The 27,709-nt window shown below is 40.0% G+C and overlaps 2 protein-coding genes across 3 annotated transcripts in view; one reads left to right on the top strand and one right to left on the bottom strand.

The window, feature by feature from the left end:
• FCHSD2 (FCH and double SH3 domains 2) overlaps positions 1–27,709 on the bottom strand; it is a 210,808-nt gene that overhangs the window by 80,740 nt on the left and 102,359 nt on the right. For both annotated transcript variants that reach the window (XM_060176858.1, XM_007527489.3), the window contains 3 exons: positions 24,127–24,260; positions 19,805–19,859; positions 18,680–18,808 (listed from right to left, as the gene is read on the bottom strand). In XM_060176858.1, coding sequence (XP_060032841.1) covers positions 18,680–18,808; positions 19,805–19,859; positions 24,127–24,260 — 318 coding nt within the window. The remainder of the gene's footprint in view (positions 1–18,679; positions 18,809–19,804; positions 19,860–24,126; positions 24,261–27,709) is intronic.
• The window catches only part of P2RY6 (pyrimidinergic receptor P2Y6), a 263,236-nt gene continuing 257,982 nt past the window's right edge, over positions 22,456–27,709 (top strand). The window contains exon 1 of the mRNA XM_007527488.3: positions 22,456–22,470. The gene's annotated coding sequence lies outside the window, so the exon portion shown is untranslated. The remainder of the gene's footprint in view (positions 22,471–27,709) is intronic.

Raw genomic sequence — 27,709 nt, 5'->3', positions numbered from 1 at the left:
CACCCCAATTAAAACTTTTTTTGATTAAAAAATCAGAAAGGGCTAGTTAAAAAATGAAGTCACAGGCCAGGAAAATATATATTATATGATATATATATATATATATATATATATACACATACATATAGTATGTGATGTATATATCTCACATAAAAGAACCTGTGTCCAAAATACATAAAGGTACAAGAGATGGCATAGTGATTATGCAAAAAAGAGTTTTATGCCTGAGACTCCAAAGCCCAGGTTCACTGCAGGCCAAAGTTGAGCAGTGTTCTGGCTAAAAAAATATAATAATAACAAAGTATAAAGACTTTTACAACTCAACAATTAAATCAGCCTAATTAAAAACCAAAAAGATTTAAATAGACATGCAGTAAAAAAAAAAGAAAAGAAAAAAGAATGACCAATAAGCAAATAAAGACAAGCTCATTCGTCATTAGGAAAATGTGAATTAAAACTACCAGGAGGGCACAGCTATATACAAATAATGTCAAAGGACATAAATTATGGTGATGTTGCATATGATACAGTAAATCCTAACAAAGGGATATTTAAAAGTTAACCCATTTGCCCAATAATGTGATTATAACAATAACTATTGTCTTCTTAAATCCTAAGACAGCAGGAACCTCCCACTTCCTCTATAGAGCCTATATTTCCCCCAGTCCTGGAACCTGAAGGTGGGGTTCACTTTCTTGCATGCTTCTCTCAATTCATACCAAATAATATTGCATCCACTGATCCCAACCTAGTCAACCAAGTACCACCTCAGCATGCTTCACTTCAGACTGTGTCCAGAGACATCAGGCATGGAACGTCAACCCTTCACCCTCATTACTCGGGTGAGACCTTTCCTTTCATAGTATTCTCTAATTCCATCCCAGTAGGTTCACTTCCTAACAAAGTCCCAAAACCTAGATATAGACCAGGTTCTGTAAATTAGGGAAAAAGATATATCTGAAAGCAAAAATACACAATAGTCTGTAGTGAGTCAGTATAAAGTTCATAATGAAATAGTGTCTATTTAGACTTAGATACCCTCCTCACCTACTTCCTATTACAGTTCTCTCACTCACTCCAAAGCTAACCTCATCAAAGCAAGGACTGCAAAAGCTGAATAAGGGCAAGAGACTGGAATACTTTAATGATGACTCTTTAGTCACTATCAGGCCACCCCATCAGTTGGGGCCCTAATTGGGGAGTCCTGAGATTCCTAAACAGACATGATGGGCCTAGAACTCGAATAAATCCCTCTCTCCATTCCTATCATCATTCCTATCTGTCATTCCTGTCAGGAACAACACAATAGACCCCTTTGTGGGCCCCCATAGGACCTTGCCCTCAACTTGGATCAACAATGGTAGAGGATGTTCCATCCTCTGAAGGGAGGCTGGACAATATACTCTATGCTACACCTGAGGAAGATGGGTCCTGATATTGGGGAAGCTTGGAATGTTCCTATTGATTACCACAGAATGTGAGCTCAGATCTATAGGGATGCTGAGGTCACATAGGCTCCTAAGCTGAATATGGGCTCCAGATCACATCAAATCGATGGGGTTTACAATCAACAGTATTTATACCCCTTTCCCATATTTGGGAGCTACTTTCTTCCCTGATCCAACTTTCTGGTCCTTCTGCCAGCCATGACATCACCTCCACAGACAATAATTAGGATCCACCTGCATATCAGATTTTAAAAAAACCACTAGTATATCCACAGGCCCTTTGAAATATAACTAAAATATGCCTACTAGCTATCTACAAAAGAGAGACCCCCCCCCCCCCAACTCTTCATCTGCACTATTACAGCCTTTAGGTCCATAATTGGTCAACAATTTGTTTGGCTTTGTATGTTAACTCTCTTTTCAACCACCAGGTTCCAGATGCTAGCATGATGCCAACCAGACTTCCCTGGACAGACAACCCCACCAAATGTGTCCTGGAGCTCTGCTTTCCTAATACAGAAAGAGAAAGACAGGCTGGGAGTATGGATCGACCTGTCAATACCCATGTTCAGCGGGGAAGCAATTACAGAAGCCAGACCTTCAACATTCTGCATCCCACAAGGACCTTGGGTCTATATTCCCAGAGGGTTAAAAAATAGGAAAGCTGGGCAGGGGTAGATAGCATAATGGTTATGCAAAGAGACTGTCTTGCCTGAGGCTCCCAAGGGCTGGGAAGCAACAGGTAAAACAGTGTTGCAGGGATCTCTCTCCCATTACCTCTCAATTCTCTATCTATCTATCTATCTATCTATCTATCTATCTATCTATCTATCTATCTATCTATCATCTATCTATCATCTATCTATCAATCTATCTATCTACCTATCGATGAAAAGCCTGCCAGCAGCAGTGGATTTATTGTGCAGGGACCAGACCCCAGCAATAACCCTGATGGCAATTAAAAAAGAAAAACAAAACCCTAAGCATACTGAAATGAAGATAAAATTTTTACAAGAAAACTCAGTATAAAAATACGTCATCCAACTAGTTATAAATTCAATGCAATCTCAATGAAAACACACACAGTAAACAAACTGATTCTAGAATATAAGACTAGACTTTCAGGCTTCTGCATGGAATATTGGCTCCAGATCAAATCGATGGGGTTTACAGTTAATAATAGTTACATACTTTTTCCATATCTGGGAGCTACTCTTTTCCCTGATCCAGTTTTTTAGTCCTAGTTCCAACTCTGACAACATTTCCCCAGACAATTCTTTGGCCTACCTGCATGTTAGCTGTCAGGAACAGGTAAAAAGGTGCCTTGGAATATACCTAAATTAAAAAGGGGCTTTGGAATATACATAAAATAGACTTACTAGCTTTTTCCAAATTGTAGACCCCCAAATCTCATCTGTTATATTTTTGTCTTTAGGTTCCTGATTACTAAACAATTTGTTCTTCTTTATATCTAAATGCTTTTTTAGACACCAAGTTGCAGATGCCACCATGATGCCAACCTGACTTCCCCGAGCAGAAGACCTCACCAACGTACTCTGGAGCCCTACCTCTCCAGAGCTCTGCCTCACTAGGGAAAGACAGAAACAGGTTGGGAGTATGGACTGATCATCCAACACCCATGTTCAGTGGAGAAGCAATTACAGAAGCTAGAACTTCCACCTTCTGCGCCCCATAATGACCCTGGGTCCATGCTCCCAAAGAGACAAAGAATTGGAAGGCTTTCAAGGAAAGGGATGGGATATAGTACTCTGGCGGTGGGACTTATACCCCTCCTCCTATGGTCTTGTTGATACTTTTTATTTTAGAAATAAATTTTAAAAAAAGACAAAACTAGACTTTGAGGGATCATTTCTATAGTTTGTTACTAAATAGTGAAGAACTACTATGAATCAATACAGAATTATCACAATTCTATACTACACAGACACTAATTTTCTGTAATCCAGGATCCGCATTTTATGTGATGTTGCTACAACACAAAAGTGACATCTGCTAGTAAAGATGGCATCTGTTAAGCATCTGTGTGAGAGGTAAGCATACTGGAAACAGATGCTACAGATTAGGAAGCAACGGATAACCACTTGATCACAGATGATGGTTATAGCTCTACAGTGAAGCTCTAAGGCAGAGTTCCTCAATTCTGGCATTTTTATTTATATGGCAAGAACTTACTACTAGAGTTGGCACTTGGCTGAATTAATATTAGTTACTGATGTCATTACTATATTACCTACTTAAGTTTTTTCTTAATATTTTCCTTTTGTAGACAGTCTCTACCTTCATTTCTTCAGAATCTTATTTCCTCACTGATTTGAAGTTTACCTTGTAATACTTTATTTCTAAGCTCTTAATAAATATCTAACTGAAATCAATCATGCTTGTTGAAGAAATGAGGCTAGGGTTCAGCATAGCAGATAAATTTTCAACCCTATAAAGCTTAATAAAATCTCTGCTTGGGGAGTCGGGTGGTAGCGCAGCGGGTTAAGTGCACATCGCGGTAAAGCACAAGGACTGGGTGTAAGGATCCCGGTTCAAACCCTGGCTCCCCACCTGTAGAGGAGTTGCTTCAAGCGGTGAAGCAGGTCTGCAGGTGTCTATCTTTCTCTCCCCATCTCTGTCTTCCCCTCCGCTCCCCATTTCTCCCTGTCCTATCCAACAATGACGAACGACATCAATAACAACTACAACAATAAAACAAGGGCAACAAAATAAATACAGAAATAAATAAATACTTAAAAAAAGGAGAAAATTTCTGCTAAACAAGAATACTGTAACAAACATTTTCTTTTGTTTCCAAGGTAACTTTCAGAACCTTCACAGAGTCAGCAGTCTCAACAGGCACACTTTAGAACAGTTTTACTTTTGGCAGCAACAAAACTTACAAATTCTCCTATCTTTGTGATATCTGTGCACATTTCTTACCAGATGGAAAGTTAGAGAGGAAGTGCACCCAAGAGTTTTAGGCCTGGAAACTCCCTACATACTTTCATTTATATTGGTCTTGCTTGATCACTCAGGTGCAGTAACTCTTCTCTATTTTAATGTCAGAAAGAAAACAAAAGGCCTTCAAGAGAAAGCACTAATCTATGAATAGCCTTTGGTGTTTACTAACTTTTTGCTGGTAAGAAAATTTGGTTAAGGAATTTAAGAGATTATCAATCTAGATTAGACATGGGGGTAGATAGCATAATAGTTATGCAAAGAGACTCTCATGCCTGAGGCTCCAAAATCCCAGGTTCAATCTTCTGCACCACCATAAGCCGGAGTTGATCAGAGCTCTGGTAATAAATAAACAAACAAACAAACAAGCAAACATTAAGCTATGCTGATTAGTGGAAAATCACAGAAGGTAGAAAAAACTAATAATCAAAGAAAGCCTACTGTGAGTTTACATATATCTGTATGTCAAGAAGCTTGTATCACTAGTCCTGTCTCCACAGATGATGAAATAGGATCTCACATGTTAAGAAATACAAGGCAGAGGCCTGCGAGGCGATGTAGTGGTAGAGGTCTGAGGTTTTTTTTTTCTTTTTTGGAGAATTAATGGTTTACTATGGATAGCAAAATACAGTAGTTTGTACATGTGTAATATTTCTCAGGTTTTCCAGATAACAGTTCAACTCCCACTAGGTCCTCCTCTGCCATCATGTTCCTAATAAGCCCTACTCCCAACGCTAGAGTCCTTTTTTTTTCTTTTTTAATTTCTTTATTGGGGAATTAGTGTTTTACAGTTGATAGTAAATATAATGGTTTGTACATGCATAACATTTCTCATTTTTCCACATAACAATACAACCTCCACTAGGTCCTCTGTCATCCTTTTCCCAGAGTCCTTTACTTTGGTGCAGTACACCAACTCCAGTCCCGGTTCTGCTTTGTGTTTTCCCTTCTGTTCCTATTTTTCAACTTCTGTCTATGAGTGAGATCATCCCATATTCATCCTTCTCTTTCTGGATGATCTCATTTACCATGATTCCTGCAAACTTCATCCAAGATGAGGTGAAGAAGGTGAAGTTACCATTTTTAATATCTAAGTAGTATTCCATTATGAATATATACAACTCACTAAGCCACTCCTCTGTTGTTCAAGGTCTGAGTTTGAACCTGGGTAATACATATGCCAGAGTGATGCTCCGCCCCTTGCCCATTTCTTCATCTCATGAAATAAAGTAAATCTTTAAAATGCATATATATATATATATATGGAACAGATGCCCACACCTGGAGAACTTTCTTAAATTATCTGCTTTTACTTAAAGTCAATAGCCTAGACTATTTTTCCTCTCTCTCTTTTTTTAAAGTACTAAGATAAAAATAGAGAGAAGGAGGGAGAAAACAGAGAGGAGAGATCTCACAGCAACTGCCGTGTATGATGCTCTTGTGTTTGGCAATATTTAGAAAAAGATTACAATGGAAATAACAAAAATCTATTCTTGTTTCAGAAAAGGAAATTCAAGTCAATCAGAAGTAACCAGCCGGTTTCCATCCATGGGAATAAGAGAACTGGGTTATATGAGTCCCATGGTCACCTGTCTGCTTTAACACACCTAGGAAAGATGACACCCGCTCACCAGTCACACTCTGTGTGCATGCACGACAAAGTTCTAGTGTGCATGACAAGCTGCACACTAGAACCTTGAGGGGGAGAAGGGGAGTCACTAAGCAAAATTGAGATTTGCAGGTCTACATGGTCCTTAAGATTATGTCAGTACTTGTCATGCATTTCAGAAATTTTAATCCTGGTCTGCCTATGACTGTCTCTTGCACTTTACATGTCCTGTAGTCCTCAGACTGTCAGTTGAGATCTGTTCTGATAAGGCCGTACTAGATGATGAATCTCAGTGCCATGTGGACAGCCATTTCCATGTAGTCCCCCCACAGTTTCCTATGTGCTTCCTGAGCAAGCTGATTGGCAAAATCAGATTCTGTGATTCTAAGTTTCTGGTGATGTGGTGTGTGATCAAAATTCCACAAAGACTCTAATGCAATGATCTGCATCTAACTTTGAGGAAGGGTTATTTAAAGTATAGATTATACAAATCTAAAAAAAGATTATGCAAATCTATGCACTTCATGTACATATTACTATGCAATTTATGTTTTAATCTGCTGTTCCTACAGATTTAAGGGGATTCAGAGCAGAGATGAACTAGGCTAGGGTATCAAAGATGTACTGGCATTTGGTCCTCGCTTGCCCATGGTAAGGACTGCTCATGGAACATAGAAATTTGAGCCTGATCATCTCAGAATACTTTTTAGACCAGCATTCCAGACAGTCTTAATTAATTTATTATAATTGGCACATAAACTGAAATCTAGCTGCTATCTTCATGTCTTCTAAAGTTACAAGGATTTCAAAACAGCATTCATTTTTGAAGATTAGTAAGTTCTCTCTGTCTTGATGAATGCTGGGAATGAATTTGGGGAAAATGTGTAAGACAGGGACAGAGAGTACTAAGGAATCCCTGGATTAAAAATGACAGTAAGGACTCAGGTAAAGAAAGGCCGTGATGGAGCAAAACAAAACAAAACACCAAGATTTTACATCCTAAGATTTAAGAAGGCTGAGCCAGAAATTTGCTGCTGAGGACAGAAAGAATAAAAGACACCTGGGGAGCAGGGTGTGCCCTTTACTAGCCATGCTTTCTCTCTCTGATTTCGAGCACTGCTGGCTACTGGCAAAGTTGGGTACACAGATAAATGGTGACCAAGGGACTGGGAGGTGTTCTCACATGTGAGGTTGTCTTAGCACTGCTCCCATTACTGCTTCCCATTTTCAACACTGTAATGTTCAACCCCATTTTCCTTTTTTAAAGTCCAGTTAAAAAATGTGATCTCTGTTCTCCTAAATTCTTAGCTACTTTACAAGATTATCAAATCCAAATGTCTCCAGGTCATTTTGAATTCTCTTTTATTCAGTGCTTTCTAAATACAGAAAGTATGTGTAGTTCAGAAACGAACACTTTTGAGATTGAACCTGAAATATGACGAGAGCAATGTTCTCTGCTCTTCATTCATCCAAGTCACCTAAGCAAAATGAAAAATAAAGATCTCTAGTTTGCTCTAACTTTTGTTTCTACTTAATCACTTAGGTCAATCAAATCACAAGTAGACCAACACACTTTATGGAATTATGCAACAGTTTATAAATAGCATTGGCGAGTTCAGTTTAGTTTATTACTGGGACTCATAGCATTTCTATCATTTTGTACTCTGTATTTCACCTTGATCTGTACAAGCTGTTTCTTTCTAAGATGGGAAGTTTTTTTAGGGGAAGAATTATCTATTAGTACAAAGCATAAACTTTGCATCCTTGAAAGTATATAAAATATTTACATCACCCTTAAGAAATAATAAATTATAGGCTAAAGACTCCCAGAAAATACTACAGAGCTTCAATCCTACTTTTTACTGATTACTTAAGATATATTATTAGCTATTTTTATTAATTCTTTAACCTTATTTTTCTTTGTGATTAATAGTAGGTTATAAGATTGTAAGATTACACTATATGGTTCCACACCACACCCACCACCAAGGTTCTGTGTCCTCACTCTCCCACCTCCCAATTATAACTACCATAGTTCTCACAAAGTCTGAGAAATAGTTTGCTATTTTATTTTATTTTATTCTTTCAAGTTCATGTGTATTAGCTCTCCAGATTCTATACATGGGTGAAACCATCTGCGTTCAGGGTTATCACTGGGGCTATGAGTCCACTGATGCTGGCGGCCATTTTGTTGTGGTTTTTTTCCCTTCCATTTTATCTGATAGAACAGAGAGAAATTGAGAGGGGAGGGAGAAATAGAGATGGAGAAAGACAGATAACCTGCTGACCTGTTTCACTGCTTGTGAAATGTTCCTGCTGCAGATGGGGGTTTGCTTTTGATATACATGAGATATTTAGTTTGATACAGTCCTATCTGTTCAATCTTGCTTTCATTTCTCATGACCATGGGGTTAAGTCTCCAAATATATCTTTGATGAGAAGATCCTGCAAAGTTTCACTGACGTTTTCTTCTATTAATTTTAGTTTCTAGTCTAATATCCAGGTGTTTGATCCATTTTGCTTTTATTTTGACATGTGGTGTTAGGTGATGGTCTAGTTTCACATTTCCACATGTGGCCGTCCAATTTCCCCCTTTGTCACATATTAGTGGTGGTGTATGTGTTAGAAGAGGCATATGGTACTTCCATGTGGTTCTGGGGTTCAAACCCAAGGGACAAGTGGCAAGCTGGCAGATACCACAGACACAGCCATGACCATGACTGAGTGGCCAATGTCCAGGTGGGCCTCCTATCACAACCACCACATCAAACACTTTTAGGACCAGGGCAGGTTTTCTGAGTGCTCTGCCTTCTAACCAGGACATTCATATTTTGAGATGTTCTTCTTCCATCCCTGTCAACTAAGGTCATACATTTTGATTATTTCTCTTTACATTTTTAAAAACTAATTATAATATTAAAACCTAATTTTAATTATATTTTTAACATGGCAGTGAAGTAAGCTTGATGTGACTTCCTATCTAATTCTGGAAAGGTTCTTAGAAGAGGGATAGGGAAACAAAATTATATCAAGGGGGGCCAGCTGGTGGTGCGTCTGGTTAAGCATATCACAGTGTACAAGGACCCAGGTTCAGGCTCCTGCTCCCCACCTACAGGAGAAAGCTTCACGAGTGGTGGAGCAGGGCTGCAGGTGTCTCTCTGTCTTTCTTTCTTCTTCTCTGTCTCCCCCTCCCTTTTCAATTTCTCTCTGTCCAATAATAAATAAATAATATTATAAAAACAAAATCATATCAAAACCAGGTCATCATACACCTCTTACTAAATTTTTTTTTAAATAAACAGTTATTAGGTAGTAGAACTGCTACAGAAAGAATGCACTGACTTTGGTAGGTTCTTGTGGAAGTAACCTGAGTGGGGAAGCTATGTTATACAACAGTGAAGAAAAAGCACACAGAGGCAGGTCCAGAGGCTGAGTCACTACACTGCAGCTTTGTCACCACTGCTAACTTCTGTGACTAGAACAAGCTGTTTGATTTCTTTCTGTCTCACTTCCCTTGTGTGACAGGGACAGTAATACCACTTATGTAGAGCTGGTAAGGTTAATGAAAGGAAACCTTTTACTCAGTGCCTCACATACACTCGATGCTTTAAATTCTTACTCTGTTTTTCTTTCACTGGTAGGTCCCCACTATCTGGAACAGTTCTAGACAAATAGATGTGCAACAATTTTTCTGACCTAATAAATAACTGTCTTCATTAACAGTGACGATGGCCACATCTTCATATGTTGTGAATGTGTTAACTGTTGAGCACTTAGCTAAGCACTTGCTATGCATTTACTTCACCTAGTATTTTGGAAAGCAGTTTGGTACACTCAGCAACCTGCTTATAGACAGGCCAACTGAGCTGAAAGGGGAATCATGTGTTCATGGCCACAAAGTGATTAAATGATGGTGTCCAGGATTAACCCAGACTTGCTCTGCTCACAAACTTCTGTTCTTTAACCATTATGCTATACTTAATTGCCAGTTTGATTTTAAAAACATGGCAATTAACAGGTTACAATTGGTGACTTAGTCGCAGGCTAATTAAGACACTGGTCAACTAGAAAGAAGATCTTTAGTAACAAGTGACTACAGGGTTACATTCATATCAATGATTTTTACCTAATCCTGTGGGGGTAAATATAATTGTTGTCACAAAGATGGAAATTATGGTCAACATTATAAGTGGCAGAAACGGAATTCAAGTATATCTCTAAAGACTGGAATGATACTCTGACATCAGTCTCTATGCAATTTCAAGCTAGCTACCAAACTCAAGAAAAACTACCATAGTTGAGTGCCCCCAGGAACATGCCTAAAATGGTTTTTCTAGCTTTCTTCTACCCTAAAACCCCCAATCTCATCTGCTCCCATCCTACTCTTTGGTTCCTGTTCATTAACCATTTTGTCTCAACTTAGGTCATGCCACCTTCCAGACACCAAGTTACAGATGCTACGATGACCCCATCCCAACTTCTCTGGGCAGACGACCTCATCAGTGTGTCCTGGACTCTCACATCTCCAGAGCTCTGGTCCACTAGGTAAAGACAGAAATAGGCTGGGGGTATGGATCGACCTGTCAATGCCCATGTTCAGTGGAGAAGCAATTACAGAAGCCAGAACTTCTGCTTTCTGCTCCCCCAAAACAACCTTGATCCATACTCCCAGTGGGGGAGAAGTGATAGGATGAAGAGAGGAGGACTCTGCACTCCAGCTCCATCAGCCCCCAAAGAGAGAGAGAAGGAAAAGGAAAAGGACATATGGAGGTAGTTATGTTGTCATGAGTGGCTTGGAGGGGAAGAGAGGATCAGAATAAGGGGCTGGCAATTATGTATAGATGTGGACAGATAGTTGTAGAGATGATGGTTGGCCCATGTCTACAACCTTAGGGCAACTGTGGTGGATTGCAGTGGGGAGACTGAAGATTAAGAACTCTGAGAGACCAGGTGGTGGTGCACCTGGTTGAGTGGACATGTTACAATGCGCAAGAAGGACCCAGGTTCGAGCTACCGGTCCCCACCTGCTGGAGGAAAGCTTTGCGAGTGGTGAAGCAGTGTTGCAGGTGTCTCTCTGTCTCTCTCCCTCTCTGTCTCCCCCTTCCTCTCAATTTATGGCTGTCTATCTATTAAATAAAGATAATAAGATTACAAAGAAAAGAACTCTGGCGGTGGGAATGGTGTGGATTCAAACCCCTATTGACATCTAATTCTGTAACATAAAAATAAATAAATAAAAAGACTGGAATGATAACATAGCAATCAAGAGGATTGATTTTCTTTTAACTGAAATTTTTGGGGGTGGCAGGGGTTGAGGATTAATTTTAAAGGCAGGAGTACAAAACAAATCAATGAACTATGCACAGGATAAAGGACAACTGGTTTATGGTTCCAATTTTATATTCCACTCACACTAATGGGGGGGGAGGACTCTTGCACTGCTTCTTCCACTTGTTTAAGATGCTACTGTTCCTCTTCGTTGAATAGAAAAATCCCACCCACCCACCCTTCAAGGCCCAAGAAGTCATCACCTCTGAGGAGTCTTCCTGGTTCCTGAGATGAGGTTACTCATTCCTTCCCCTCTATGTTCTTTTCATACCAGACACATGCCTCTAAAGATACACATTGTTCTAGCTCATTCCTTAAGGGCAAGTTCTGCGTCTGAGATATAGCGTAGTTCTTAGCATACGACAAGCAGCAACTCATGGCCTCAAGTCATTGTAACATTGTCCTTATAGGCAGTCTTGCCAGATTGCTGCCCTAGTAACTTTCTGAATATGTGAATTTGGTCATTTCGACTCTTGAAAAATATTTATTTATTAATGAGAGAGGTATAGGGGGAAGATGACCAGAGGGCTCTGAATTTTAACTCCATCAGGAACTGGAAAGGAGGAAAAAGGGAGAGACATCTAGATGTAGTAATAGGTCTATGTGTGACTTGGAATGGAACAGAAGATGGGACCTAAAAAAAAAAAAGGCCAATATATACACATGTAGAAAGATGGCTGCAGAACTAATAGTTGGCCCATATCTGCAACCCTGGGAGAACTGCTGTAGCTTACAATGGAGGGACTGGGATCCAGGGCCCTGGTGGTGGGAACAGTGTGGAGTTGTACCACTGTTTTCTTGTCATTTTGTAAATCAATATTAAGTCAAGAGAGACAGATGGGGGGATTGAATGCTTTATCCAATGGGCCACTTCCCAGGTCCTGATCATTTCCCTTTTGGATTAAAGTATCTTCAGTGGTTCCCCAATGCTTTGAGAACAGACCTAGATCTTCTCCCTAGGACATATAAACCTGCCCATATGCTCACCCTGGAACCTAGCCCTATCTCTTGTGCTATATTCCTACTGTACACTAAACTGTAAAGACATTAAATTATATATTTCTGTCATCCAGAATTATTGTTCATTTTGTATTTAGAATGTTCTCAAATTGTCTTTGAAGGAAAAGTGAATTTGATTCAACTGCATATCTACTTAGCACTTTTTTCCAAAACACAGCAGTAAACAGTATACAGTTCCTTCTCTCATTCTCCCAAGTTAGACAAAGTCTTAAATCAACAGTTGCTTTGAGGAAGCCTTTTACAGCTTCCAGTTTCCTCTGGTCTCATTACATTCATATATATACTGCCAGTTATAGCATTTCTGATTGCAAAAATATTGTTTAGTTGCTTGCTTAAATCTGCCTTGTAGGCTCCATGTGGGCATAAATTGTTTTTTATTTCAGTGTTCCTAGTAAAGAGTCGTACAATATTAATACACCCAACTAGTACATAAGTGGTAGGTTCTAAAGACATAATTATGAGTAGAAAGGACACAATTTTGTTTTCATAAAGTTTAAAGTACACTAGGGACTGAGAGAGAAGAGGTAGAAGTATATAATCATAAAGAAAAATACTGTGAATAAAAGAATGATAATGGAACACATATTAGAGGAATCTGATATAGTTTGAGAAAGGTTTCTCTAGCACAACATATTTGAAGAATCAGGTGATGGCTCATCTGGAAGAGCACATGCTCTGCTCTATGTGAAGCTCTGGCAATACTTGGGAGCACCATGGAGGCACTGGGGGAGTTCCATGGATGGAGTGGTGTGGTGTCTCTCCTCTTTCTAACATAAAGAATAAAGATAATGGCATGAGGACTCCACTCAGCAGTGATATTGTGCATGCATGAGTCCCTAGGCTCAGGACTGTTGCCATGTTTGGAGAATGAGGGAGGGAGAGGGAGAGGGAGAGGGAGAGGGAGAGGGAGAGGGAGAGGGAGAGGGAGAGGGAGAGGGAGAGGGAGAGGGAGAGGGAGAGAGAGAGATTTGAACTGGAATGTGAACCATGATTAACAATTAGGAAAGTGAATGGAGTGAGTGAGGAGAAGGATGGTTCTAGGCTAAGAGTAGAACATGTGTAAACACCCAGGCTGAGGAGAAAGCCTGGAACTGCTCAAGAACTGGAGTCCCTCCCCGAAGTGCAGAGACAGGGAGAGACATGAAGTGAGGATAGAGAGATAGAATATCAGCCCCAAATGAAAACACTCAGTATCTATCAATCAATGAATAAATGAAACATGGTATATCTGTGCAAAGGAGTGTTATTCAGTCATAGGAAAAAAAAATGATACCCTGATATACGCTACAGCATGTATCAGCCTTGAAAACATGCTAAGTGAGAGAAGTCAGACACAAATGGCCAAGTTCTGGGGCGAGAAGATAGATTAACAGGGAGAAGGGGAACACACTTTATCCTGAAGAAGGTCCTGAGTTTGACCCCTGGCACCATGGGCAAGTACTCATGGATGGCACAAAGAAAGTTCCATGGATGGTAGAGTGAAATTCTGGAGTCTCTGCCCCTCCCCTTTATTTTTTATCCTCTCCTCCCTCTAAGTATATAGAATTAAAAAAAAAAAAAAATGGCCAGGGAGAATGTTTGATCACACTGTGCATGCACCAAGCTCCTACTTCATTCCCTAGTGTAATAAAGTCTCAGCCAGGATCATACTCAATGGTGAGAGACTGAAAAGTTTTACTCTTAGATCAGCAGCAAGGGAAGGGTATCCATTATCACTGTTATTATTAAATATAGTCCTGGAAGTTGAAGTTATAGCAATTAGGCAAGAACAAGAAGTAAAAGGAATTCAAATTGAAGAGAGGAAATAAACTCTCATTAATTGCATGATACTATACAAAGAAAATCCTAATGAATGAGTAGAAAAGCCTTAGAAATAATTAGGCAATACAGTAAGGTAGAAGGCTACAAGTTTAATGTACAAAAATCAAGGGTACTCTACCTATGTAAGCAATGAATTAGAAGAAATCAATTCCATTTATAACTGCATCAAATATCAATATAACTTGGTATTAAGGAATAAATGTAAAAAGGAGACAAAAGAGTTGTATGGTGGAAACTGTGAGTCACTGAATACGACACCAATTAGGTGCCTAGGAGATGGCTCAGTGGGTGCAGCAGATGCCTTCCATGTGTAAAGCCCTGGGTTCAGTCCTTTGCACCCCATGAGAACACTACAGAAAGAGCAAAAAGAGGCAGGGCTCCATGGAAGGCACAGCAATGTTTTGGTGTCTTTCTCTCTTCTTACCCTACCCCCTACCCTGGCCAAATTTAAATATACAGAATAAAACATTGTAGTAGGGAGGGAGGTGTTTAAGCACTATCTCATAAGCTCTCAACCTTGGGTTAGCTCCCTGACATTTTACTTAAAGAGATTCTAGCTAAAGATGATGAATATTGACAGAAGTTGAAACATAAAAACAGAAGGGAAAACAAAGCAGAACTTGGACTGGATTTGGTGTACTGCACCAAAGCAAAGGACTCGGGGGTGGGAGTGGGGGTGAGCATTCAGGTCTTGGAACATGATGGTGGAGGAGGATATAAGTGGGGGGTTAGGATGCTATGTGAAAAACTGAGGAATGTTACACATATACCAACTATTGCATTTTACTATCAACAGTAAACCATTAATCCCCCTCAATAAAGGAAAAGAAAAAGATTCTAACTAGGGAAATGTAAACATAAAAACAACCCTGAAAAGAAACATTTCCAAGAAAAGCACTGGAGAGTGACAGAAACTAAGTTTCTGTTGATTACTAGCTAACAGGATGACTGATGGGAGTTCTCCAGTGCTATATTAAATGGTAGTTTTCCAGACTAGAGAATTAGCATGAGAAAATAAATGAATTAACACAGAAAACACACAAACTGAGAATATATGTTACTATTTTAAGGTCGCAGAGGGACTCTTGCTTCTACTTTTATCTTCCAGTGCCCTGCAAGGTTTCATGAGATGAATAATCTGAAGCATAACCGATCTAATGCTGACCAAATACATGTGTGAAGACTTCAAAGTAAATTGAAATTGTTCTTGTCTGAGAGCTGGACAAGCCCATAAACTTACTCTGTTTTTAGAAGAAGACAGATCCTCAAAACAATGCACTTTTTTTTGTACTTCATCAGAGTTAAAGACTTTTCTTATTTATTTATTTATTTATAAAAAGGAAACACTGACAAAACCATAGGATAAGAGAGGGACAATGTACTCCTTATGGCTTATAGAGAACCATAGGGTTTTAATAAGGGTTCTTTCTTGGCTGTGGGTTCAGTTTTACAAACATAAGGATTTTATTTTTGCTAGTGCTTAAACTATGCTCATTTTAAAGTACTGAACAAGGAAAACACATAGTTACAGCTGACGTCACAGTAGACTACATACAGGGAATTAAAACCTTAAGTGATATTAAAATCAGGGAGCCCTGGGATTCCCACACAGACATGATGGGCCTAGACCCATCTAACAGATCCCCCTCTCCACTGTCACTGGTCATCTCCATCAATAACAGTACAATGGATGCCTTTGTGGGCTCCTATAGGACCTGGCCCTCAACGTGGATGAACAAAGGTAGAGACAGGCCCATTCTCTGAAGGGAGGTTGGCAACATACTCTACTTACTACCTGAGGAAGATGGGTCCTGAAATTAGTGCAGCCTGGAATGTTCCTAGCTGTGACCACAGAATGCGAGCTCAGACCTACAAGGATGCAGAGGTTACATAGGCTCCTGTGCTGAATATGGGCCCCAGATCAAATCAATGGGGTTTACAGTTAACAACATTTATCTATGGGGGCCAGGTGGTAGCGCAGTGGGTTAAGCACACATAGTGCAAACCACACGGACCAGCATAAGGATCCCGGTTCGAGCCCCCAGCTCCACCTAAAGGGGAGTCGCTTCACAAGCAATGAAGCACATCTGCAGGTGTCTTTCTTTCCTCCTCTGTCTTCCCCATATCTCTTGATTCCTCTCTGTCCTATCCAACAGCAATGACAACAACAACAATAATAACAACAACGATAAACAACGAGGGCAACAAAAGGGAAAAAATAGCCTCTAGGAGCAGTGGATTAGTAGTGCAGGCAACGAGCCACAGAGATAACCCTGGAGACAAAATAAATAAATAAATAATGGAAATAAAAAAACAACATTTATATACTTTCCACATATTTGGGAGATATTATCTTCCCTGATCCAGCTTTCTAGTCCTTTTTCCAACTATGACACCATCCCCCAGATAATAACCTGGGTCCACCTGCATAGCAGCTGCCAGGCACAGGCAAAATCTAACTAAATTATGGGCCCCTTGGAATATACCTAAAATAGACCTACTAGCTTTTTCCAAAATGGAGACCCCAAATATTCATCTGCAATATTCTTGCCTTTAGGTTCATGATCAGTCAACAATTTGTTCTGCTTTATATCTTAACTCTTTTTCAGCCACCAGGTTCCAGATGCTACCATGATGCCAACCTGACCTCCCTGGGCAGATGACCCTACCATGTGTCCTGGAGCCCCACCTCCCCGGATCCCTGCCCCACTAGGGAAAGAGAGAGACAGGCTGGGACTATGGATCGACCTGGCAACACATGCCCATGTTCAGTGGAGAAGCAATTACAGAAGCCAGACCTTCCACCTTCTGCACCCCACAATGATCCTGGGTCCATGCTCCCAGGGGGATAAAGAACAGGGAAGCTATTAAGGGAAGGCAGTGGATATGGAGTTCTGGGGGTGAAACTGTATGGACATGTACCCCTCTTATCCTACAGTCTTGCCAATATTTCCATTTTATAAATAATTTTTTTAAAAAAAATCCAAGTGATGATTTTAAAAAGCCTTTTAGTGAATAGTTAGTTGGAACTGAGTATATTTCTCCAGAGAACCCATGTTATCACAGGAGGCCAAGTCACCATTTGATTCTTGTATGTCTGAAGCACTAAGTTAAACCTAATAGAGTTAAAGTATCTATACTTCTAGGTCCAATTTTTGGCACAGAGGCTTCATGCCTACATGACTATACCACTTCTAGTGGAATTTTTCTTATTTTAATTTCATAGAGAAAGACAGGCAGAGAGGGAGAGAAAGAGGAGGAATAACACAACATGTTTCACTACTTATGAAGCTTCCTGTGGTGCCATGCATGGTGCTTCTATGTGGTGCCACGTGTTCCATTTCAAGTTCTTGAACACAGAAGTTTGCTCTACTGGGTGAGTTATATCAACTGTTATCAGATCCAACATTTTATGGGAAAACATATGTAGTTTTCATCTGGAATGTCGAAACAATCCATTGTCTGCATCCTTATCAGCAGGAGTCAGAACAAGACAGAAGTTAGGAAAAGGTGGTTTCAGGAAGTAAACAAAACATGGGGGAAAAAAAACCCACCAAAATATTTCTCAGTCCAATTTGACTCTCTCCATCACTCCTAACTTCCTCCTCTCCCAAGATCTCAGGAAATGTTCTATTCTACTTTCCAGAATTTGTGATTTCTGTACAGAGCATTTCTGTCCCAGAGCCACCACAAGAAAAAAGGATTCCCTCCTTCTGCATCTTTATACTCAACCCCTTCGACCTACAAAGCAAGCAATTCAATGAAGACAATGTGTTTGTCAAAGACACTTGAAAGGGTAGGTTGGAAACACATGAGCAAGAACAGTATATGTGGGTCTTTGAGAAGACAAGAGAGAACAGGAAATAATCTAAGGCACAGCTGGTCTGCCAGCAGGAAAGGGGAAGATAGCAGCAGGTTTCACCTCAATTAATTTAATATCTCTGCATTACTTTAATGCAGTGGAAGTTAAAGGTACACATAAGTATATAATCCTGTAAGTATAAGTATGTACCTATATAAGGTAAGGCCAAGGTTGAGTCTGGATACACAAAAAACTGGTCCCAATCTATCTGCAATTCAAGATAATACTCAAGGTAGAGACATTTGTTTACTAGACACTTTCTCTTTACCACACAGGTGTCTTAATACCATTAACTATTACTGCATCAATGTAACTATCAATTAAGGATAAAAATATGATGACAAAATCAAATATTAGGAAAACTGTCTGCCTTATATATTAATATTATTAACATCTACCTAATAGTATATATCTGCTATACATAGGGAATAATAGGACCCATTACAGTGATTTGGCTCACGTGTTTTCTTACACTATACATGAATTCAGAACTACCTGAAAAAGAGATCACTCAAACAATATCAAATATATTCCAGTAAGACTCTGTCTCCTATGCCCACCACTCAATTCATGAGCTATATTTTGGTCTTTAGTGAAACAAATCTAGTGCAGACACTCAGGTTGCATTACCTTCATAATGTTGACTAAGTCTGTATGATAGTAGCGGTCCTGGTGTGCGTTTGCTGCTGCTAGTGTAAGAAGATAATCATTCCGCGCATGAGTAGCTTTGGAATTACATTCAGATCGCCGGGCTTTTAACTGAAACAACAAAAATACTAAGTAAGTAAGTAAGTAAGTAAGTAAGTAAGTAAGTAAATCCGTAGAAACTGACATTGCACACTCTTGGTGGTGATTAACATCATCCTTACAAGAGGAAAGGCAACCTTTGGAGAAATTGCCACTCAGTACTGAGGACTTAAACAGTGACTATTATACACAGTGTTGTCAAAATTTTTACTTATATAACATAACCTCAAAGCTTTCTAGAGAGCTTAAAAGTATTTTGTTATTTTTATTCAGATGGGAAGATAACAGTTCCTAAATTAAGTACTTTATCTTCAAAGACAAGGATAAATGTTTTTTTTTATTTTTTTAAATCAAGCCAATACTTCTTGATGTGCCAGCTCCATGTCTGGCATGTGGTAGCTGGGAGCCTGTAGCCTCAGGCAGCCACTCAACCTGGAGGATCCACAGGAAAGAGCTCCACTGCTTTTGGACCAGGATACCTGCTCAAGCCTAAATGAAGGTACAAGCCTAAATGAAACAGATTTTATAGTGCTTTCTAAAGTCCACAGAGCAAGTATCTAGGACTCAAGAGTTCAAGAGAAAGAATAGCTTGAATAAGGAAGAGAAATCTCACTCTCTCCTATTTTATTGAATTGGACAGAGAGAAGTTCAGAGGGGAGGGGGAGGTAGAGAGGGGGAGATAAAAGAGAGACACCTGCAGATCTGCATCACCTGCAGGTGGGGAGCATGGGGTCAAACCTGGGTCCTTGTACACAGTAGTGTGTACCACCACTCAGCCCCCAAGAAGTCTATCCCCAAAATCATTCTGAGAATCAAAGCAGAGTCCAAAGTGCCTACATCTAAAAGCAGGAAGGAGCGCTCTTTTCAAGTTAAGGACTCCTCTAAACAGGGTGGAAGTCGCTGGCCTCTACCTTCAAAAGACCCAGTCACTATTTTCTTTGTTTTTTGTTTGTTTGTTTTTTAATAAGCTAAGGATTTTCAACTGTGTAATCATTTTCAAAAACTCACCTTGATACTTGCCTTCTGTAAACTGATTCTTGATTGAAAAAGACTAAGTTTAGATCTATAATAAAAACAAAGGGATACTTAATAAAATGATCAAATTATATCATACTAAAATACCATAATTGCCAATATTTTTAAAAAGCTAAAGAATTCCATAATTCCATATAAAAGAGAACTAAAAAAACTGGAAAACCAAGAGCAATGATTCTTTATTTCACTACTAGAAGAATTTATTACTATGGGAATAAGAAATATTAGTATTACTAGGATATACTCTGAATGACCAAAATATAATTTGACAAACCCAGTACACTGATGTCACCTAACAAAAAGGCATCATTAAACTACACATTACTCCTAGTAATAGACAATTTCACACACAGTTTAATTCCTTCAAGGAATTAAATTCAAGGAATTGGAGAAGTCCAGAGCTAAGCAACCTATGGAGGTACAGATTGCAAAATGCTGTTTGTGCCCAGCACAACTACAACTAGCCATAAGGAGAAAATCAACAGACAGATGCTAAGGAACAACTAAGTCTCTTGTAACCAGTGACTTCTGAGTCACATGTGGGTCTAACACCAGTGCCTGAGGCTGCCCTGGAATAGCACAGTGCATGTGCTGGCAGCTATGTACTGTGACATGAGGTCAAGTTGCAGACCACTTAGGACTGGAAGGCAGAGTTGGTCTCTGCAGACAACCATTAAGAGGGTAGCAAAAGTAGTCTTTCCTCTATTTCAAACAAGAGAGAAGCAATCAAGAGACACACATATATGTACCCCAACTACTTATACATGATTTAAGAATTTGAGTTTAGGGCATAGCTCACCCGGGAGCATACTGCTTTGTCATGTGCATGATTCAGATTCTAGCCCTAGCCCCTGCCCCAGGCATTGGGGGAAACTTTGGTGTTGTGGTGTCTCTCCCACTCTCTTTATCTGTCTCTATCTGAAAAAGCTGACCCACAGGGACAAAGTCCAAGTGACAACAACAACCAAAACAGTTGGTTTTAAGCTATTCCTGTTATTTTTCTATCTTGCTGTATTTACATTTCATGGAATTTTGTTTATTAGAATATTATTTGTCTTGATTTAGAAAAGCAAAGGCCACAAAATTAAATAATATGGGCCTGTATATTTGGGGTATTTTCAATTCTGCTTTTTCTACAGTCATTAACTTAACAGTCTGAGTTGCACCAGGGCCTTCCAATATAGTTTAGTGTTTCTAGCTTCTGCTCACTTGGCAATACTCAGATACTCCTTACGTGGCCCTAAGGTAGGTGTGAATAGTAGACAGAATAATACAGTTCCTGACCTCAAAGATTACGGTCTAGAAGAAAGAGAATAACACAAACCCTAAGTCTGCAAAAGCTCATATGATTCACCTGCTTTCCATGATGATGGCAACTTCAAGTCAAGTGTCGGCTTTTCACCTAACTTTCTATATGATTTCATTACTATAACTATAATCTACTAGGCAACTGATCCACAGAGTGAGCCCTTTAAGCTCAAATTCTCATATGGGAGTTACATATAGAACTCCCTACCAAATATAATCACATGGCCGGGAGATAGCTTAATGGTTATGCAAAAAGACTTTCATGCTTGAGGCCTCAACGTCTAAGGCTCAATCCCCAGCACCATCATAAGCCAGAGCTGAGCAGTGCTCTGGTCTCTCTGTATCTTTATTTCTGTATCTCTCTCACTAAAATAAATGAGATATTTTTTTTAAAAAACTGTACTCCAAGTATAATCACATACTCTTCAGGTACTATGAAACTTACAAATTCAAAATAGCACTTCGGCTTCCCTGAAAACCACACTCTTCCTCCTCCTCCTGAGCTCCTTCCTGATGCACACACCTCACAGTCAAGCAAGTCATCTATCAAACCAGAGGCAGACTGGTTTTTATTGCCCTCCCTTAAGTTTCATCTCTATCTAGAAAATCATCTCCAGTCTTTTAAGACTGTCTGAAAGTCATTTTGACAAAAGATTCCACTTTCACTAGGCAAAATTAATCTTGTGTGTGAGTGTGCGCGTGCGTGCGCTTGCATAAGCATTTTCACACAGCTAGTATAGATAATTTACCAGGCAAGTGACTTTGAGAACTGAAATTCTTTGAGTTCACAAACAAATCATAAAGTTACTTTTAAACATGTTGTCTTCAATCTTAACCTTTGAAATCCCTGAGGACATGGAGCTCACTTTACTCAATCAACTCTGTGTCCACTATAACCAATATAAAGCAATGAGCTGATAATTACTAGTGACTGAAAAAAAAGGGGAAGCATTTCTGACTCTGTAGTTGAATTACTGTGCAGCAAAGTTATACGGTGAACTAAAATGTCTAGTCTGCTGTGTTCATTTGAGTCTGTGCTGCAGAAGGCAGTTCCTTGGGCTGAGCATCTTTAAGTCGGGCCCTGTCAAAAGCCACAACACTCAGGAGCAACTCTGCAAATGTCTTCACAGTCATCTTGCCAGCCTTGCCTAAAGTAGAGAATTTATATGCATTCTGAAAATCTCTCCACTTTTTGCTCCCTGAATTTTTTAAAAAACAAATTCCTGGGGGGCGGAGCCAAAATGGAGACTCAGAAGCAGCTGCTGGCTTGAGCTCTGATGACAACTGCACTGATGACAAAGCATAGGATCCTGGCCTTCAGCAGCCACCAGGTTCCAGATGCCAGCATGACGCCGATCAGACTTCCCTGGACTGACGACCCTACCAATGTGTCCTGGAGCTCCAGCTTCCCCAGAGCCCCACCCTATTAGGGAAAGAGAGAGGCAGGCTGGGAGTATGAACCGACCAGTCAACGCCCATGTTCAGCGGGGAAGCAATTATGGAAGCCAGACCTTCCACCTTTTGCAACCCACAACGACCCTGGGTCCATACTCCCAGAGGGATAGTGGGAAAGCTATCAGGGGAGGGGGTGGGATATGGAGATCGGGTGGTGGGAATTATGTGGAGTTGTACCCCTCCTATCCTATGGTTTTGTTAATGTCTCCTTTCTTAAATAAAAACAAACAAACAAACAAACAAAACCAAATTCCCCAAAACTACCATGACAGAAGGCACCCTTACGTATCCGGTGGTAGGGGGAGGAGGGAGGAACTACCATGACAGGAAAGTCTTAGTGGTGATAACCTAATCTAAAATGTACAGGAAATGGGGGGGGGGTTTGACAGCAAATCGACTCTCTTGCCAGAGGCTGGCTCCAAAGTAGTCTCAGGTTCAATACACCACACCACCATGAGCCAGAGCTGAACAGTGCTCTGGTAAAAAAAAAAAAAAGTACAGGAAATATCCATACACTCTCTAAATCAATAATGAAAAAGACTCCATTAGGAAACTACCAAATGCTTCCCAGAAGCTTCAAGTACACTATGAGTACTTGTTTACCATCCGCAGGTACTAAGTCAACATTTCAGGAGCCATTGAATTTTCACAGATGCTTAGATTACTTAATTTCTTGCAGATAAAAAGCATATTGTAAACACACATGCCCCTCCTTGCTAGTCTGTTTGTACAAGTGTTCAAAGTCTGTCTGATTTCATAACCAGGAGTTCAGACTCCTAGCAGTTGCTTCAGTGAACTCACAAACTAGGCGCCTCAGCTATCTCGCAAGGCTCTCACTCCATAGCAAAAGCTGATTTTCTCTCCCTCACTCTCTCTTAATCTTTTCTCAAAGAATCATTGCAAAAATCTGTCACTTACTTCAAATCTTTTCTAGTACCAATTGTCAGATCCTTTCCCTAATTATTCCCAAAACACAGGTTTTATAATTCACACATGTCGCAAGTAAAGTTCACAGTTGCTAAGGAATACCGAAGCCATTATGCACTACAGTCCCCCACACAGGGAAAAACAGTGCCTCCAGCAGGATTTCTATGCTGACATCAGTGCTCTGATTTATGTGGTGTGTCTGTGCTCCTTCAGTGGCATACTGAGAACCAGGGTTTCCCTCCTCACCTGACCTGGAGTCTCTTGTTAGAAGAAGAAAGCGAGGAGAACCTGCTATTCCATAGTGGCTTTGACTAGACTCCAGCTAAGTTTTCACTATAGTGTTCATTCCTCTCCTTTTTCTTTTGCAAAATGCAACCTAATGTGAAAATTGTGTGACCAAATATTCCCATCTTCCTCTATTATCAATAGTTTAAAGAAAATCAGCCAGCATTTAAAAAAAAAACAAAAAACCTGAAACATGAAGCATTTACAGGTCAAATAAAAACCACATCACCTAAGCAGTCCCATGTTAACAGGAAACAAAGGCTTGGCAATGAAGACTTTTATTTGCATAATCACTTTCTCAGAAATGCTAAAACACATACTTTGCCTCGATGTCAGCTTTCTCTCGTACAGCATGAGCCATCTGTTCAGTCTCAAAGTACTTCTTTTTGCCTTTAGCTAAATCTTTCACTGTCTCTTGTAATTCAGTTTGGATCTTTGTCAACTGGTCCACACACTGTAAAATACAAAATGCAATTATTATGATTTTAGTTTTTAGGCTTACAGAAAATGAGCCTGTCTTAAGGACGATACACTATTCACTCAGGATTGAAACCCAGGAGAAGATTCAGCACTTTTCCTGTCCTTCAAATTGCAAATAAAAATCCAGTGAGCAGCTGGTGTGCCCAACACCAGTAATGTAGAGAATAAAATCACAATTGCTTATCAACTCTGCGTTGAGAAATAACCTCTGAGAACTGCTGATGACTGAGATTAAGATAAAATGTAGAAGAGCAACAGTAAGATGCTCTAATTGTTTCAGGTATCATGGCAGTAAAGGTGAAAAAACAGCAATTCTGTTTTTCTCCATAATGGAGCCTCTTTACACACCTGGGGAAAGCAAAGATGCAGAGTACTGCAGATTCACCCCTAGGGGCGGAGTGAAATCTAAAAAGCCTGTTGGTGAAGACTGGGATTGAAGAGAGAAGCCAGAAACCTGGGTACCAGCAGTAGTCACGAAAAGCAATCTTTAATTTACTCTTTGGATATACACACAAACACATTCTAGGAAAACCAGCAGACAGTGATAGTGGGCAGCCCTGTCTAGTATGTGATCTAAGTGGGAATTCTTCCAGTTTCTCACGAATGAGTACGATGTTGGCTGCAGGTTTGCTATATATGGACTCCACTAGGTTAAGACATTTTCCATGTATCCCCCCCCCCCTTTTTTTGGTAGTGTTTTGATCACGAAAAGCTGTCTCAGAAGGCTAGAAATGGACCTTCCTACCCTATGACCTGGCAATTCCTCTCCTGGGGAATATATCCTAAGGAGTCAAACACACCCATCCAAAAAGATCTGTATATACATTTGTAGTAGCCAAAACCTGTAAGCAACCCAGGTAGCCAATGACAGATGAGTGGCTGAGGAAATTATGGTATATATACACAATAAAATACTACTCAGCTATTAAGAATGAAGTCACCTTCTTTACCTCATCTTGAAGGGAGCTTAAAGGAATCGTGTTACGTGAGATAAGCCAAAAAGAGAAGGATGGGGGGTCGGGCGGTAGCACAGCGGGTTAAGCGCAAGGACTGGCGTAAGGATCCCAGTTTGAGTCCCCGGCTCCCCACCTGCAGGAGAGTCACTTCATAGGTGGTGAAGCAGGTCTGCAGGTGTCTCTCTTTCTCTCCCCCTCTCTGTCTTCCCCTCCTCTCTCCATTTCTCTCTGTCCTATCCAACAATGAACGACATCATCAACAACAATAATAACCACAACAAGGCTACAACAAGGGCAATAAAAGGGGAGAGGGTGGCCTCCAGGAGCAGTGAGTGGATTCATGGTGCAGGCACTGAGCCCCAGCAATAACCCTGGAGGCAAAAAAAAAAAAAAAAAAAGAGAAGGATGAACATGGGATGATTTCACTCATGGACAGAAATTGAGAAATAAAAACAGAAGGGGAAACACAAAGCAGAACTTGAACTGGGTTTGGTTATTGCACCCAAGTAAAGGACTCTGGAGTGGGGGTTAGGACCTGATGCAGGGTGGTGGAGGAGAACCGAGGCAGGGGGGTTAGAGTGGTCTGCAGAAAACTAAGAAACTTCATACATGTACTTACTGTTGATGGTAAACCATTAATCTGCCCAATAAAAAATAAATAACATTTAAAAAAGAACATACAACTAAAAAATGCTTATTCAGTAAACCCTTATAAAACTTTGGGGCAAAAGCAGCATTGCTCTGAGCTCTTCTGGACTTTCAAAGCAGAATCAGCTCCCCTAGATTGTGAAGTTTCAGTAGCCTGAGGCCAGTGCAGAGCAGAGCTCATCAAAAAAGCCTCTAGGCCTGGAATCACTTTGTTAGTGCTTGGTAGATATATGTCTCCTTTCTCCCTCCCTCCTTGCCTGCCTGCTTGCCTTCCCTTTTTCTCCTTTTTTTCAGACTTGCATGCATATTATTTATCTATTCCAGACTGACTTCTCATTCAAATAGGGGAGGAAAGGGGGGAGGGAGATGTCACAGCACCTCCAGGGAGGGCTAGGGTTCAAACCTGGGCTGAAGGCATGCTAAGACATATGCTCTACTTGGTGAACTACCTCTCTAGTCTGAAAAGTTTACATGTATATATATATATATATATATATAGCCTCCAGGATTATAGCTGGGGCTCAGTGCCTGCACTATGAATCCACTGCTCCTGGCGGCCATTCCCCCCCCCCCCCATTTTTCTTTTTAACTGGATAAGACCAAGAGAAATTGAGAGAGGAGAGGGAGATAAAGAGGGAAACACTTGCATCCATGTATTAAGTATAACTGTTATAAGAACTAAGCACATGAAAGGATTATGGGAATCAAGTATCTGTCAGGATGTAAGAGTTTGCCTAAGGTGAACAGGTTTAAATATTAAGCTGCAAAGTGTTTTCTTGAAATTGTGTAGGATTTGGAATTAGGAAGTAGGGTACTTAAATTCCTGCTCTTACTACCCATTTCTTTAACATTTCTTTTTTTTTTCATTTCTTTAACATTTCTTAGCCTCTTTCATCACTTGTAAAATAATGCATATCTACAAAGTGTTTATGAAAAATCAAAGATTATATTGGATATGGTAGCATATATAAACATGGTGGCTTATAAATTCAAATCAAAACAATTAATTTCAAGGAAGGAACTCTCTAGTATAAATGAGAACAAGAAAGACAAAACCATATCTAGTAAAGTTAAGGATAGCAATATTCCTATTTCTGTGGCTCCAGTCTTGATAAGCAAACGTCTATATGTAGAAAATAATTTCAAAAAAATCTATGATTTTTGTTTTATAAACATCACAATAGCAAGATTTTTTTCTAATTTTAATGTGTCTGGACTTAGTCCCAATGATTACAATTCTTTTTTTTAACCAAAGCACTGCTGAGCTTTGGCTCATGGTGATGCTGGGGTCTGAACCTGGGAACCCACAGCCTCAGGCATGAAAAAGTCTTTTTGCATAACCATTATTTTATCTCCATAGCCCTCTATTTTTTAAAATTTTTTATTTATAAAAAGGAGACATTGACAAAACCATAGGATAAGAGGGGTACAGCTTTGCACAATTCCCACCACCAGACCTCCGAATACCAACCCCTCCCGATAGCTTTCCTACTCTTAAACCCTCTGGGAGTATGAACCCAAGATCATTGTGGGATGCAGAAGGTGGGAGGTCTGGCTTCTGTAATTGCTTCCCTGCTGAACATGGGTGTTGACAGGTCGATCCATATTCCCATCCTGTCTCTCTCTAGACCTCTCTTTTTAAACCAATGCACTGCTTAGCTCTGGCTGCTGGTAGCGTTGGAGACTGAACCTGGAACCTCGGTACTTCAGGCTTAAGCCTATTACATTACTGATGGCACTATCTCTCTGGCTCCCAAATACTATAAAAGAAAAATGGCTAGAGAAAATATTTTATGAAACATTCAAGTGCTATAGAGGA

Source organism: Erinaceus europaeus, chromosome 17, assembly GCF_950295315.1.
Source record: "Erinaceus europaeus chromosome 17, mEriEur2.1, whole genome shotgun sequence".
In the NCBI taxonomy this organism is placed as follows: Eukaryota; Metazoa; Chordata; class Mammalia; order Eulipotyphla; family Erinaceidae; genus Erinaceus; species Erinaceus europaeus.
Note: the sequence above shows the minus strand (reverse complement) of the source record. Positions and strands in the feature narration are given on the sequence as shown.